The sequence below is a fragment of the Solanum verrucosum genome, unplaced genomic scaffold (assembly GCF_900185275.1).
Source record: "Solanum verrucosum unplaced genomic scaffold, falcon-dt-bn FXZP01000253.1, whole genome shotgun sequence".
Classification (NCBI taxonomy): Eukaryota; Viridiplantae; Streptophyta; class Magnoliopsida; order Solanales; family Solanaceae; genus Solanum; species Solanum verrucosum.
The window spans coordinates 2148366-2163410 of NW_026019984.1; the positions used below are offsets into that span (position 1 = coordinate 2148366).

General features: G+C 36.9%; 1 protein-coding gene across 8 annotated transcripts; it reads left to right on the forward strand.

Annotated features, from left to right (window-relative positions):
* Positions 1–323: 323 nt before the first annotated feature.
* Positions 324–14076, forward strand: LOC125818135 (protein SUPPRESSOR OF K(+) TRANSPORT GROWTH DEFECT 1). 8 transcript variants are annotated; one of them, XM_049497664.1, is made up of 9 exons: positions 324–1299; positions 2507–2612; positions 4841–5039; positions 5169–5237; positions 5310–5384; positions 5495–5593; positions 5773–5928; positions 6496–6616; positions 13792–14076. In XM_049497664.1, exons 1-9 carry the CDS (start codon positions 831–833, stop codon positions 13794–13796), a joined length of 1299 nt encoding a protein of 432 aa, XP_049353621.1. In that variant the 5' UTR covers positions 324–830; the 3' UTR covers positions 13797–14076. The 8 variants fall into 8 exon arrangements, 6 of the variants coding, with proteins under 6 accessions (XP_049353621.1, XP_049353622.1, XP_049353623.1 ...); XM_049497665.1 differs by having other exon boundaries at positions 6496–6573; positions 13749–14076; XM_049497666.1 differs by lacking the exons at positions 5169–5237; positions 5310–5384; positions 5495–5593; positions 5773–5928; positions 6496–6616 and adding exons at positions 12142–12279; positions 12357–12425; positions 12497–12571; positions 12734–12832; positions 12961–13116 and having other exon boundaries at positions 4841–4901; positions 13671–14076.
* Positions 14077–15045: the final 969 nt, after the last annotated feature.

The window sequence follows — 15045 nt, forward strand, 5'->3', positions numbered from 1 at the left end:
CTCTATATACTCTCTATCTATACTTTTATGAGGTACGAATAAAATTTGTTACATTCTATCATTTCAAACTCCACCATAAAAGAACATATGTTTCCTTAGTGCCCGTTTGGATCGACTTATTTTAGGTGCTTTTAAGCCAAAATAACTTTTAAGCAGTTTTGAAGTATTTGAGTAAAGTTAAAAAGTATTTATAAGCACTTATTTTAAAGCCAAAATAACAAAAATAAGTCAAAAGTTATAAGTTAGAAATCCTAACTTATGGCTTTTGGCTTACAAGTCATAAGCCAAAAGTCAATCCAAACAGACCCTTATTAATAGGCAGCCCTACGTGTATCTCACGCATATGACAAAACATTTCTCCTGTAAATTGAATTCTTTCACACTTGTAATCCATTTCTCCCCTGTAAATTCAACTTTCAAATTCTCAAATTTCGATTCTTTCAAATGTTTTCCGATCTCCTTATTACCTTCGATCTCTAATCAATCTTTCATTGAATTAACCAAAAATCCCCAATTTCTAGGGTTCATATCTACTGTCAAACTCACCTAATCCACCAAAAAAAATGCTCAAAAGCTTCAGAAAGATCCATTACTTAGGACACTGTTCATACGATTTTTTCTAAAATCAGCTTTTTTTCTGAACACCCTATTGAGTTCTGAGCAAAACCCAGAAAGTTTATTGGATAGTTTTGTGTTTTTTCGGAACACCCTTTTGAGTTCTGATCAAAACCCATAAATTTGTTTGGTTAATTGTGTGGTTTTTCGGACACCCTTTTGAGTTCCGATCAGAATCCAGAAATTTTCTTGTTTTTTTTTCTATATGATTGAAGATGTATAGCAATTTTAAGGAGCAAGCAATTGAGTTTGTAAGGCAAGCAGTGCAAGAGGACAATGGTGGAAACTATGCCAAAGCATTTCCGTTGTATATGAATGCATTGGAGTACTTTAAGACCCATTTGAAGTACGAGAAGAATCCTAAGATTAAGGAGGCAATTACCCAGAAATTTACAGAGTATTTACGCCGGGCAGAGGAGATTCGGGCTGTGTTGGATGAGGGTGGGAGTGGGCCTGGTCCAAATGGAGGAGATGCAGCTGTGATTGCTAAGCCTAAGACTAAGCCCAAGGATGGTGAAGATGGGGAGGATCCTGAGCAGTCTAAACTTAGGGCTGGGCTTAATTCAGCAATTGTTAGAGAGAAACCTAATGTAAAGTGGAATGATGTTGCTGGATTGGAGAGTGCCAAACAGGCGTTGCAGGAAGCTGTCATTTTGCCTGTGAAATTCCCTCAGTTCTTCACAGGTATGTGTATGCTTTTGTTGGATTGTTTTTGTGTTATTGCTGCATTTTGCAAGTAAAGATTGTTGCTTTAATTGATGGTTTGCTTTGTGATTATGAAGTAGCTTAAACACAATTTTTTTTTGGCATAATACATAAACAGAGGCGCAAACTTTGTCTTAGCTAGCTAGTAAGCTCTCCAACCTTGCATATGCACATCTAGACACTTCAACTCGTCTCCACTATGTCTGTTAAACACTCCAACTTACAAGATGATCATCTAGACATCTCCTAAGTCAGCCGAGGTGTCTTGGTGTGCACTCTCAAAGTTGGAGTGCTTACTTGCTAGGTGAGATAAAGTTTGAGTGTATTGTTTATGTATTATGCCTTATTTCTTTTGGGTAAAGGAAGTAGAAATAAGTCAATAAGATGTTAGGTGTTGTTAAAGGGATTATAGTGCTTATTATGCAGTGGGAAGTGGGAACTACAGGCAGTTATACAGAGTTTTATGTTGCAAACCAAACACTTTCGACTCCTAGTTAGAAAGCTTTTCACTTATGTCAGGGTTACATGGGTTCCAATAGTTATAGTTTTTAACTTATAGAAAGAAGTAAGTTTGAGCCTTTACCTATTGAATGTTTTAAACCGTTTCAATTTGGGGAACACTAAGTGCCAGGTTAGTCTGTGGATAACTGAATATGAGTAGAAAATGAAAATGCTTTCTGTTGAGCATGTGTAGGAGTTCTTAGATTATTAGTGATGTTGTGGATGAGTTATTTTCTCTACATTCAAAATGCCTTACAACTTTTAAGCATTTGTCTGTGTGCGTTTTGAAATGTGAAGTTCGGCAAAGAAGGTGGGTATTCTTTGCCTGTGACTGCGTGGTTGTGAGAAAATTGTATTATATATTTGGGAGACTGATTGGTTAATTGCATTGGTACTAGAGGTGATCTCCGAGTAAATCCCACAATTTCGAATTTCTCTTTATAGTTGGCCCACGATTCATGTTACAACTCCTCCTAGCTCAACCAAAAGAGTTGTAGTGGGATAAAAATCATTTAAGGCAAAAATCATGTGAGTATTATGTTCTTTTTCTCTTCGTGGTACATTAGAGATGGTTGAATAGTTTATCCATGTGTGCAACTGTGCATCACATAACTTGAGTAATTTTTTGGGTGCTTTTGTTCATACCAATTTGAGTGCTTTTTTCTCCTTTCTTATGTTCCTACAGGCAAGAGACGACCGTGGAGAGCTTTTCTTCTTTATGGTCCTCCTGGGACAGGGAAGTCTTACTTGGCCAAAGCTGTTGCTACTGAAGCGGAATCCACCTTTTTTAGGTATTTGTCCTCCTACTTGCAATTGTGTTTGTTTATAATGTGTCCATTTTACTGCAAATTGGAGCTATCAACTTCAGATCTTTCCTGATTCACTGCAGCTTTTATTTTGGAAAAAAAACAAAGGCTGTATTTAAATTGCAAATTTGGTACATTATATCACCTGTCATTAGTAAACGAAAAAGATCTCGAGCAAAATGAGAATCTTCTTAGCAGCCCTAAAGATTATAAAGGAAAATTATAGAATATCAATGCTAAAAAGAAGTCTGGGGAGAAGATGCAACTGATTTTGGCCATATGGTTGTTAGGTTCTTTATTTTATTTTCTGTATAGTTTATCTTTTTGCCTTCCTTTCCATAATTTGTTATCTGTATGGTTTTTGACCTTTCTTTCTCATAATTTGTGTTGATTTTCTTCTTTTTATAGATGATGTTTTTATGTAATCTGGTTCCTTAATCAAAGAACAGAAGTAGTAAGGAACATAAAGGGCTCAATCACTAAATACAGAATGTGGTTCAATATCCAAGTCAACTAGGAAATTTTTACATTGCCTGTGTTTTCCTTTTTGGAGTGTGGGATGGTTCTTGTGCCTTTTGAGTTGACTGATGTAAGCCTCTTTATATACTCAATATGTCCAGAATGTTTTGTTTTGTTTAAATCTTAATTAACTCCTGCTAATTTAACATCTTGGTCATGATCCATGAGTTAAGGGCTTTGTAGTTTCATGGGTGTTGCTCGTTATTTGTTGTGGGAGGTGATTGCTCATTAATTATACTTCCTCCATCCCAAAATAAGTGTCACCCTGGCAAAAATCACATCCATTAAGAAATCAATAAATATAATGTGTAGTTTACTAAGCTACTTTATTTCATAAATGTCTCTTGAAAATTGAACACTACTAAGAAGATGGAGTATAAGGATAGTTGGAAAAACATACTAATTTTGTCTTGAATTCCTAAGGTGACACTTATGTTGGGACAATTTTTTTTGCTAAGGTGACACTTATTTTGGGACGGAGGGAGTAGTATTTATAATAGCTTTATTTTTGTCGAGGCTTTATGATTCTTTTGAATATCTACTATCCATGAGGTTCTTTTCCTTCAGAAATGTCATATCTGGGTTGTCCCCCTCGGTGGTGTATCACTTGCAGATCTATACATCTAGGACAGAATGTGATGTTGGAATTGGTTGATAAACATACTCTGGTATCCAAGAGTGTTGAATGTTTTGTTTTGGTACCAATTATATAGAGCAGCCGTGCCATAGAGGAACACATCCTGCCTTAGTGATAATATCAATGGCTTTGCATGTGCATCTTAGGAAGTATTAAGGGTGTGAAGGCTTTAGTCTAGGTCTAGCATTTGGGGATGACCAATGAGCCATTTTTTTTGGATTTTATGGTTCTGCATCTCAGCATTATCCTGATTTTAACCTCTGGATGAGATCATCTTGTATATCTCCAGTTTGTTAGACACATCTCACTTACTGCCAACGCAAGTGATGCTAACCCATGAATCTTAAGATCAGACCAGTACATCATGCAATATGTTGATGTAGAGCAGAGTCAAATTGAACCTTCAGCTAAGGCCTTGTTTGTGATTGCAGTAATTTCAATAACAATTTCAAGCTTACAATAATAAAATTTCAGTAGGATTATACAATCAGGATCCATCAGTTTTGTTTTGTTGCAAAGACTTCCAATGGAGGTCAACATGTAGAGCTTTTGCTTTGTAGTAGTTGTTCTTTTATGCTAACCCCGCCAACAACAAAAAAATCTGTCCTGTCACCGGACTCCTGTGGGGGTTATTGGGGTGCCAAACATTTCCTGAGTTGTGAAAACCAAGGGATAGCATGTGAAATCATGCAATATGCTGATGTCTTTCTAGAAGCAAAAAGTAATATGTATAATGGCCTTTCTCCTGATTTTTTGATATTCTCTGCTGCCATTATGTGGGATATTTCAAGATGCCTGCGTCCTCAATAGTCGAATGATCCTATACCTGCAAATGTTCTAATCTCTGCAGTTCTCAGTGGTACTAAATCTTCCATTTGCACTATTGATTTCTCTTTTAAACTTGCACATAACCATCTTGATGGATGCATATAAACATGAGTTGCTTGCATGAATATGGACGTCATGTGTCTGTTCTTTGTCAGCTATTTTTTCAGTTTCCCATTTTCAAGAACTTACGCTGTAAAGTTGGCGAGTGCCAACTGCTATTTTCATGCAGCGTCTCGTCATCAGACCTTGTATCCAAGTGGATGGGTGAAAGTGAAAAGCTAGTTTCAAACCTTTTCCAAATGGCTCGTGAAAGCGCTCCCTCCATTATATTCGTTGATGAAATTGATTCCTTGTGTGGGCAGCGAGGAGAAGGAAACGAAAGTGAAGCTTCTCGACGTATTAAAACAGAACTCCTTGTGCAGATGCAGGTAATTGATCTATCGTAGCTGATGTGGTTCCTTGACCTCTCATAACCAACTTCGACCTATCAGAAAGAAAAGAGGAAGAGAAACCCCCCGGCTATAGATTTCTTTTTCTTATTTAATTTGTTTTTTCAGGGTGTTGGTCACAATGATGATAAAGTTCTTGTACTTGCGGCAACAAATACACCCTATGCCCTAGATCAGGTGAAGAATGATCTGCACTTTTAAAGTTGTGGATCTTAGAAATTTATTGCTGACGGAAATTGTCCTCTACAGGCTATACGGCGAAGATTTGACAAGCGTATCTACATTCTGCTCCCAGATTTGAAGGCACGGCAACACATGTTCAAAGTAAATCCTGTTCTGTGATTTTTCTTGGAAAGTGAAGTTCAACAAGGAAATATACTGCAAGTCGACTTGTGAGAGCTAGAGTTATTTAGATTGGCTTGTTACACGTGCAGGTTCATTTAGGTGATACCCCCCATAACTTGAGCGAGAGTGACTTTGAAGACCTGGCCCGTAAGACAGAAGGTTTTTCTGGTTCAGACGTTTCTGTTTGTGTAAGTCTGGACCCTAATGAATTTGACTTTATGCCCAACATGTTGTTTGTGAGTTTGTAGTTGGAAGAGACCCTTTCTTCTACACCAATCCACTTGAACTTGCTAAACACTGAAGGAAAAAAGGGGGCAATTCCTCTTTATTCTCCTAATATATTTATATACCTTCTCTTCTTGGACAGGTCAAGGATGTGCTATTTGAACCCGTACGTAAGACACAAGATGCTGTGTTCTTTACTCAGACTTCTAATGGTACCTGGATACCATGCGGACCAAAGCAACAGGGTGCTGTGCAGACAACTATGCAGGAGCTTGATGCTAAAGGACTTGCATCCCAGGTAGATATTTGGGATACATTTATATTCCGAGATCACTGCCATAATTAATTTTTAATCTGGTCACTTAGCCAAATCTTGTGCTTGTATGAGTTTTAGCTGGAATATATTGGGGCCGGGGCCTACTACTGCACATGTCTGGAAACTTGACTTATTTCAAGTCACTAATAATGCAATAATTAAATGTGATTCTAACGTTACTGTTTGCACATCATATGGTTATGTTGAACTAAAATGTAAGAAGATATTGTGCCTTTACTGAACTACATCTGCCTACGTGTCAATTCTGAATAGCTTGATTACCCCGAAAAAGGAAGAATTAGTAGCTAATATTAGAATCAAACAGTAATATACTCAGTGTGATCCTCACAAGTGGGGTCTGGGGAGGATAGTGCCCTTACCCCTACCTTATGAAGGTAGATAGGCTATTTGCGACAGACCCGTGTCTCAGTAGCTGATATTAGAATCATCTAGTAATGTTTTAGTCTGAAGTTCTAATATGGCTTTGGATAAATTGTCCTCTTAACGGGCAGGACTATTTAAGCATCTTGCTGATTAATGCCTTTGCAGATCATACCACCCCCCATTACAAAGACAGACTTTGATAAGGTTCTTGCTCGTCAAAGGCCAACAGTTAGTAAATCCGACCTTGAAGTGCATGACAGATTCACAAGGGAGTTTGGAGAAGAAGGTTGATGAGATTGATGTATACTGCTACACCTGGAGTTGCCATGATTTGTGTTCTTTCTCCCCCTACTTGTCTGAAAAATTCGCGTTACTCAAAGGCTCTTCAAATGTGAGATTGACATTGTTTACCTTCTTGGATTGTATTAGTTTTAGCTTTGCATGTATTTATCAATGTCAAGACAGTACATTTTGCTAGTTTCTTTGTTGTATTCCTTATACAATTCTATTTGCAATTACTTAATTCACAATTTGTCAGCAAGTGCTGCTAATAGTAACAAAGCTGGTAACCTCTATTTTCTTGGGGCCAACTTGTTTAGAGTATGCCGAGGGAGCTTCCTCAGCATAACTAGTAAAGTTGTTGTCATGTGATAAGGAGGTCACTGGTTCGAGCTGTGTCATCTTCCATAGGAAACAAGAACAACAGAAAAAATCCAATACTTCAAGTGTGTATTTGACCTTTTAACTCTGATTTCAATATATAGTAACTAATATAGAATGTTCAAAATTGACTTTTATATGTTGAATGAAGGTGGTATGCTGCAGTGGAGATGGAACTGATCTTCATTTTTTGAAAAGATGTTAGGCTCTTGGCCAAATTTTTTCTAGTAAAATAAATATTCTCTACGCTCATTTTTTATTTGTAACTGTTTGATTTGGCACATCACACCTATAAGGAAAGCAATTATTGACAAAAAAATTCAGAAATAGGAAACATATTAGACACAATAAGGGTTTTATAACTATAGTTTTGATAATTGCGTCCCATAGCAATAGTTTTATTAGCTATGGAGGTTGTGGTTGTATTTTTTCGTCCGTTTGTATACACAAATAGGGTTAGTACATACAAATTCTGAATTTATACATTTAGAAAAGTTTCAAAACTCCGTTTTGTATATTTCGCTTGCCAATATATAAATAGGGTAATTTATTATGATTTTTCATAAATAGTATACAAAACAGATAGGGTAAGCATATATATAATTCTGAATTTTATACAATCAGAAACTAAAGTGTACAAATTCTGGAGTTATATAAATAAGATAAATTATACAAATCAAACTAATAGCAAGATTGAGTGAAACTATAGCTGTGAATTAAATTTTTCTTAAATAGTAGCTATAATATTTAATATAATTTAAATGTTTGCTATTTTGAATAATTTGTAAAATAAAAATTTATTTTAGAAATACGTAACAAGTAAAAGTGAACTGTATGAGTTATGAGTGAGATATATTTCTGAGTCATTTCATTTTTAATTAGCAACATTTTTTACCTTTTTCCGTTCCTTAACAGCAGTCCTTGGTGTATAACAAAAACACTTTCCCCTGTAAATTTCAACGTTCAAACTCACAAATTACGATTCTTTCAAATGTCTTCTTCCATAATCCAACCTTCGATCTCTAATCAATCTTTTTCTTAAATCAAAACCAAAATCCCCAATTTTTAGGGTTCCTAATCCACCCAAAAAAGCTCAAAATCTTCAAAAAGATCCATTACTCAGAACACTGTTTATATGATTTTTTTTCTTAAATCAACTTTTTTTGAACACCCTTTTGAGTTCTGATGAAAACCCAGTAATTTTCTTGGTTAGTTTTGTGGTTTTGCGGACACCCTTTTGAGTTCTGATCAAAACCCTGAAATTTGCTTGGTTAATTTTGTGGGTTTTTTTTCTATATGATCGAAGATGTATAGCAATTTCAAGGAGCAAGCAATTGATTACGTAAGGCAAGCAGTGCAAGAGGACAATAGTGGAAACTATGCCAAGGCATTTCCGTTGTATATGAATGCATTGGAGTACTTCAAGACCCATTTGAAGTACGAGAAGAATCCTAAGATTAAGGAGGCAATTACCCAGAAATTTACAGAGTATTTACGCCGTGCGGAGGAGATTAGGGCTGTGTTGGATGAGGGTGGGAGTGGGCCTGGTCCAATTGGAGGAGATGCAGCTGTGATTGCTAAGCCTAAGACTAAGCCTAAGGATGGTGAAGATGGGGGAGAGGATCCTGAGCAGTCTAAGCTAAGGGCCGGGCTTAATTCAGCAATTGTTAGAGAGAAACCTAATGTGAAGTGGAATGATGTTGCTGGATTGGAGAGTGCTAAACAGGCGTTGCAGGAAGCTGTCATTTTACCTGTGAAATTCCCTCAGTTCTTCACAGGTGTGTGTGTGTTAGCTTTTGTTGGATTTTTTTTTGTGTGTATGTGTGTTGTTGCTGCATTTTGCTAGTAAAGATTGTTGCTTTGATTGATGGTTTCCTTGTGATTCTGAAGTAGCTTAAACACAATTATTTTTTGGCATAATACATAAACAGACACTCAAACACGCCCTCAGCTAGCAAGTAAGCACTCCATCTTGACACTTCAACTCATCTCCACTCTGTCCGTTGAACACTCCAACTTACAAAATGATCATCTAGACACCTCCATAATTTATGAGCTACATCAGTGCAGGGTATCCACGAGACATAGTGGGGACAAGTTGTAGTCTTTAGTTGCCAGTTGAGAGCTGAGGCCAAGTTTGAGCGTCTGTTTATGTAGTATGCCTTAGTTTTTTTTTTTGGGTAAAGGAAGTAGCAATATGATGTTAGGTGTCGTTAAAGGGATTATAGTGCTTATTATGCAGTGAGAATTATAGGCAGTTATACAGAGTTTTATGTTGCAAACCAAACACTATGGAGTATTAGTTAGAAGACACTTATGTCATAATTGGGGTTACATGGGTTCCAATAGTTCTAGTTTTTAACTTATGGAAAGAAGTAAGTTTGAGTCTTTACCTATTGTACATTTTAAACCCTTTCAATTTGGGGACCACAAAGTGCCAGGTTAGTCTGTAGATAGCTGAATATGAGTAGAAAATGAATTGTTTTTTGTTGAGCATGTTTAAGAGTTCTTAGGTTATTAGTGATGCTGTGGATGAGTTAACTTCTCTATATTCTAAATGTCTTTCAACATTTGTGTGAGCGCGTCTGTGCATGTGTTTTGAAATGTGAAGTTTGGTAAAGAAAATGCTGAAGTCTACAATGAAGAAGGCTAGGCTGCCAAAGGGCCTTGGGTACAATTTTGGGAGTCTCATGACTAGATTCCTGAAGAGCCTCGATGTGAAGGAGGAAGTTCTTCGCCTGTGACTGCATGATCTTGAGCAAATGGTCTTCTATACTTGGGTGACTGATTGGTTAATTGCGTTGCTTAGCAATTAGAGACAATTGGTTGTCTGGCTTTTTCTTTTGAAGTATGAGAGGTGAACTCTGAGTAAATCCCACATTTTGGAATTTCTCTTTATAGTTAGTCCAGGATTCATGTTACAGCTCTTCCTAGCTCAACCAAAAAAGTTGTAGTGGGATAAAAATCATTAAGGAAAAAAAACTTGGTGAGTATTGTGTTCTTTTTCTCTTTGTGTTATATTAGAGATGGTTGAGTGGTTTTGCAACGTGTGCATGACATAACTTGAGCAATCTTTTGGGTGCTTTTGTTCACAACAGTTTGAGTGTTTTTTTCTCCTTTCTCATGTACCTACAGGCAAGAGGCGACCATGGAGAGCTTTTCTTCTTTATGGTCCTCCTGGGACAGGAAAGTCTTACTTGGCCAAAGCTGTTGCTACTGAAGCAGAATCCACTTTTTTTAGGTATTTGTCTTCCTACATGCAAGTGTGTTTGTTGATAATGTTGTCCATTTTACAGCAAATAGAAGCTATCAACTTCAGATATTTCCTGATTCACTGCAGCTTTTATTTTGTAAATACCAAAGGCTGTATTTAAATTGCAAATTTTGTACATCATATCATCTGTCATTCGTGAAGAAAAAAAGATCTTGAGCAAAATGAGGATCTGCTTAGCAGCCCTAAAGATTATAAAGGAAAATCTCAGAATACCAATAAGAAGTCGGGGGAGAAGATGTACCATTTGCTTGTTAGGTTCTTATTTAATTTCCTTTATAGTTTTTTTTTTGGCCTTCCTTTCTCATAATTTGTTATCTTTATAGTTTTTATGACCTTCCTTTCTCATATTCTTTTGTTGATTTTCCTCTTTGCATGAATGATATTTTGATGTAATTTGGTGCTTGAGTCAAGAATCAGTAGTAGTAAGGAACTTAAAGTGCTCAACCACTAAATACAGAATGTGGTTCAATATCCAAGTCGACTAGGAGTCTTTTACATTGCCTTTGTTTTCCTTCTTGGAGTGTGGGATGGTGCTTGTGCCTTTGCATGGAGTTGGCTGATGTAAGCCTCTTTATATGCTCAGTACGTTCAGAATGTTTTTGTTTTGTTTGAATCTTAATTAACTCCTGCTAATTTACCATCTTGGTCATGATCCAATATCCATGAATTAAGGGTCTTGTAGTTTCGTGGGTGTTGCTCCTTATTTGTTGTGGGAAATGATTGTCTGCTCATAAATTATACTCCCTCCATTTCAAATTAATTAAATTGTTGAGATGTTTCACACCCTTTAAGAAAAGAAGATTAAGACATAAATTAGGCATAACATTCCATTTTTACCCTTATTAATTATTGTCAAATTTATGATTAAAATAACTTAAGACTAATTAATAACTAATTCCAATGCTAACTAATGAAGGGTAAAATTGGAAGAAAATTCTAAAAGTAGTCTTGAAAATTGAACAATTAAGTAAATTGAAAAATGAAAAATGTCTCAACAATTCAATTAATTTGAAATGGAGGGAGTAGTATTTATATTAGCTTTATTTTTGTTAAGACTTTATGGTTCTTTTGGATATCTACTTCCCATGAGGTTCTTTTCCTCCAGAAATGTCATATCTGGGTTGTCCCCCTCGGTGGTGTGTCACTTGCAGATCTATACATCTAGGACAGAATGTGATGTTGGAATTGGTTGATAAATATAGTCTGGTATCCAAGGGTGTTGAATGTTTTGATTTGGTACCAATTCTATAGAGCAGCCGTGCCATAGAGGTACACATCCACCCTTAAGTCATAATATAAATGTCTTTGCATGTGCATCTTAGGAAGTATTCAGGATGTGAAGACTATAGTCTAGCATAAGGGGATGACCAATGAGCCATTGTGGGGGTTATTGGGATGCCTAACATCTCCTGAATAGAGACAACCAAGCTATAGCATGTGAAATTATTGGATTGATGCCTTTCTAGAAGCAAAATATAATATGTACACAGTACAATGACCCTTTTCCTGAAATTTTAATATACTCGGCTTCCATTTTGCGGGCCATGTCAAGATTCCTGATTCCTTGAATGATTCTATACCTGCAAGTATTCCGTGAAATCTCTGCAGTTCTCAGTGGTAATATATCTTCCATTTGCACTATCTAATTTCTCTTTTAAACTTGCACATAATCATCTTGATGGAGGGATATAAACATGAATTGCTTGCATGAATATAGTCGCTGTGTATCTGTTCTTTGTCAGTTATTTTCTCAGTTTCCCCTTTTCAAGAGCTTACGCTGTAAAGTTGGCGAGTGCCAACTGCTATTTTCGTGCAGCGTCTCGTCATCAGACCTTGTATCCAAGTGGATGGGTGAAAGTGAAAAACTAGTTTCAAACCTCTTCCAAATGGCTCGTGAAAGCGCTCCTTCCATCATATTTGTTGATGAAATTGATTCCTTGTGTGGGCAGCGAGGAGAAGGAAATGAAAGTGAAGCTTCTCGACGTATTAAAACAGAACTCCTTGTGCAGATGCAGGTAATTGATGTATCATGGCTATGGAGGAAGAGAAATCCCCCTGGCTAAAGATATTTTTCTCTTAATTTGTTTTTCAGGGTGTTGGACACAATGATGATAAAGTTCTTGTACTTGCGGCGACAAACACACCCTATGCCCTAGATCAGGTGAAGAATGATTTGCAGTAAAAAGTTGTTTATCTTTGAAATTCATTGCTGACGGAAATTGTCCTCTACAGGCTATACGGCGAAGATTTGACAAGCGTATCTACATTCCGCTCCCTGATTTGAAGGCACGGCAACACATGTTCAAAGTAAATCCCGTTTTTAAATGAAACTACTTCATCAAAAAAAAAAAAATGTTCAAAGTAAAATTCTGTTCTGTGATTTTTCTTGGAAAGTGAAGTTCAAGGAAATATATTGCAAGTCGATTTGTGAGAGCTAGATTTATTTAGATTGGCTTGTTACACGTGCAGGTTCATTTAGGTGATACCCCCCATAACTTGAGCGAGAGTGACTTTGAAGACCTGGCCCGTAAGACAGAAGGTTTTTCTGGTTCAGATGTTTCTGTTTGTGTAAGTCTGGACCTTAATGAATTTGCCTTGATGCCCAACATGTTTTTGTCTGGTTTGTACTGAAGGTAACAAAGGCGGCAATTCCTCAATGTTCTCCTAATATATTTATACTTTTTCTTCTTGGACAGGTCAAGGACGTGCTATTTGAACCCGTACGTAAGACACAAGATGCTGTGTTCTTTACTCAAACTTCTAATGGTACCTGGATTCCATGCGGACCGAAGCAACGGGGTGCTGTGCAGACAACTATGCAGGAGCTTGCTGCTAAAGGACTCGCATCCCAGGTAGATATTCGGGATACATTTATAGTTTGAGATCACTGCAATAAGTAGTTTTTTATTTGGCTGCAACTTTACCTTTCTCAAAAAAAAAAAGTTTTATGAGTTTTAGCTGGAATATATTGGGGCCGGGGAGTACGACTGCACATGTCTGGAAATTTGACTTCTTTCGAGTCACTAGTAATACAGTAATTAAATGTGATTCTAGCATAAAGGTCTGCGTATCATATGATTTTGTTGAACTAAAATGTAAGAAGAGATTGTGCTTTTAATGAACTACATCTTCCTATGTGTCAATTCTGAATAGCTGATATTAGAATTAACAACAACGACAACAGACCCAGTGTGCTCCCACAAGTAGGGTATGAGGAATGTAGAGTATACGCAGTCCTTACCCTACCCTTGTTAGGTAGAGAGGGGTTGTTTCCGATAGATCCTCTGCTCAAGATAAAAATTACCTAGTAATATTTTAGTCTGAAGTTCTGATATGGCTTTACATAAACTGTCTTCTTATCTGCCGGGACTAGTTATAAACAGCTTGCTGATTAATGCCCTTGCAGATCATCCCGCCACCCATTACAAAGACAGACTTTGATAAGGTTCTTGCTCGTCAAAGGCCAACAGTTAGTAAATCTGACCTTGAAGTGCACGACAGATTCACAAAGGAATTTGGAGAAGAAGGTTGAAGAGATTGATGTATCTCCGATAACTACTACACCTGGAGTTGCCATGATTTGTATTCTTTCTCCCTTCTACTTGTCTGAAAAATTCGTGATATTCAAAGGCTCTCCAAATGGGAGGTTGACATTGTTTACCTTCTTGGATTGTATTAGTTTTAGCTTTGCATGTATTTATCAATGTCAAGACAGAACATTTTGCTAGTATCTTTGTTGTATTATTCCTTTTACAATGCTAATTGCAATTACTTTGTAATCATTTCATGAGCATTCCTACTTACCTTCTGAAGTTACCTCAAGGTGATAACTCAAAGTAAAACACAAGTGTACTCAAAGTTCATGACTGGTGCAAGCTTCATCTTCTAATGGATCTGACGCGTGTGTGCCAATTTTCACTATTATGAGTCAGTTGACTTCGATTAAACGAGATGGCCCCAGAGAGGGACTTTGATTTAAATGATACCACCCCAGATAAGGCGTCACCAAATGTTGTGTAGATAAACTTACTAAAGATCAAGTTAAGCAAAATTGCCTTAAAAATGAAATCATAGGCACTTAGGCTAAGGGCAGGACCAACTACTCCAAGAACACTTATCAATACGCTAGTTATTGGTATAAATAACATGAAGAAATGTGTATCTTATACACAAATCAAACTGATCTAATCATTTCAGATTTCCATAAATGCAAATCAATCCCAAGTGTCAGTTCAAAAATGTAATTGAAATACAGGATTGAGTAAACAACTCATTCATCATTCATAGGAATCAAGAATGACAGAAAAAATAATCCAAGCTGCACAATAAGATCCATCATCACACCAGAGAGTGAATTTAGCACATGGTAGGAATTAAGACCATTTTAGAACTCCTAAATACCTCGAAACTAAAAGGCAAAAAAGAGAGAAAGAAGACAATTCTATGGTTAAAACTCTTGTCTCGCCAAGAACCATTTTGTCTGTTGTTGTCCACACAAAAGTTGGTGGACAGAGTTTCCCGGTACCTATGTTGTTCGAAAGTAGAAAGTACCACTGTGGAATTAGTCGAGGTGCACGCAGGCTGGCCTGAACATCATGGACATACTAGAGGCCTCCTTTCACAGAGCTCCCTACAGAATCCTCACAAAACAAGAACCTAACAATTTCAAGACAATAAGGTTGACCATGGATGCATATTTGTGGAAAATCTAGCACATATGTGCAGCCTCTCTTTGATTTCAAGTCTGATCCATAGGCCCAACAAGTCAGCAGAAGCAAAAG

Coding starts and splice junctions, on each gene's coding strand:
- LOC125818135 (XM_049497663.1), top strand. CDS start 8,297: ATGTATAGCAATTTCAAGGAGCAAGCAATTGATTACGTAAGGCAAGCA. Junction 10,232..12,080: donor GCAGAATCCACTTTTTTTAG/GTATTTGTCTTC, acceptor ATTTTCGTGCAG/CGTCTCGTCATCAGACCTTG. Junction 13,117..13,670: donor CTAAAGGACTCGCATCCCAG/GTAGATATTCGG, acceptor ATGCCCTTGCAG/ATCATCCCGCCACCCATTAC.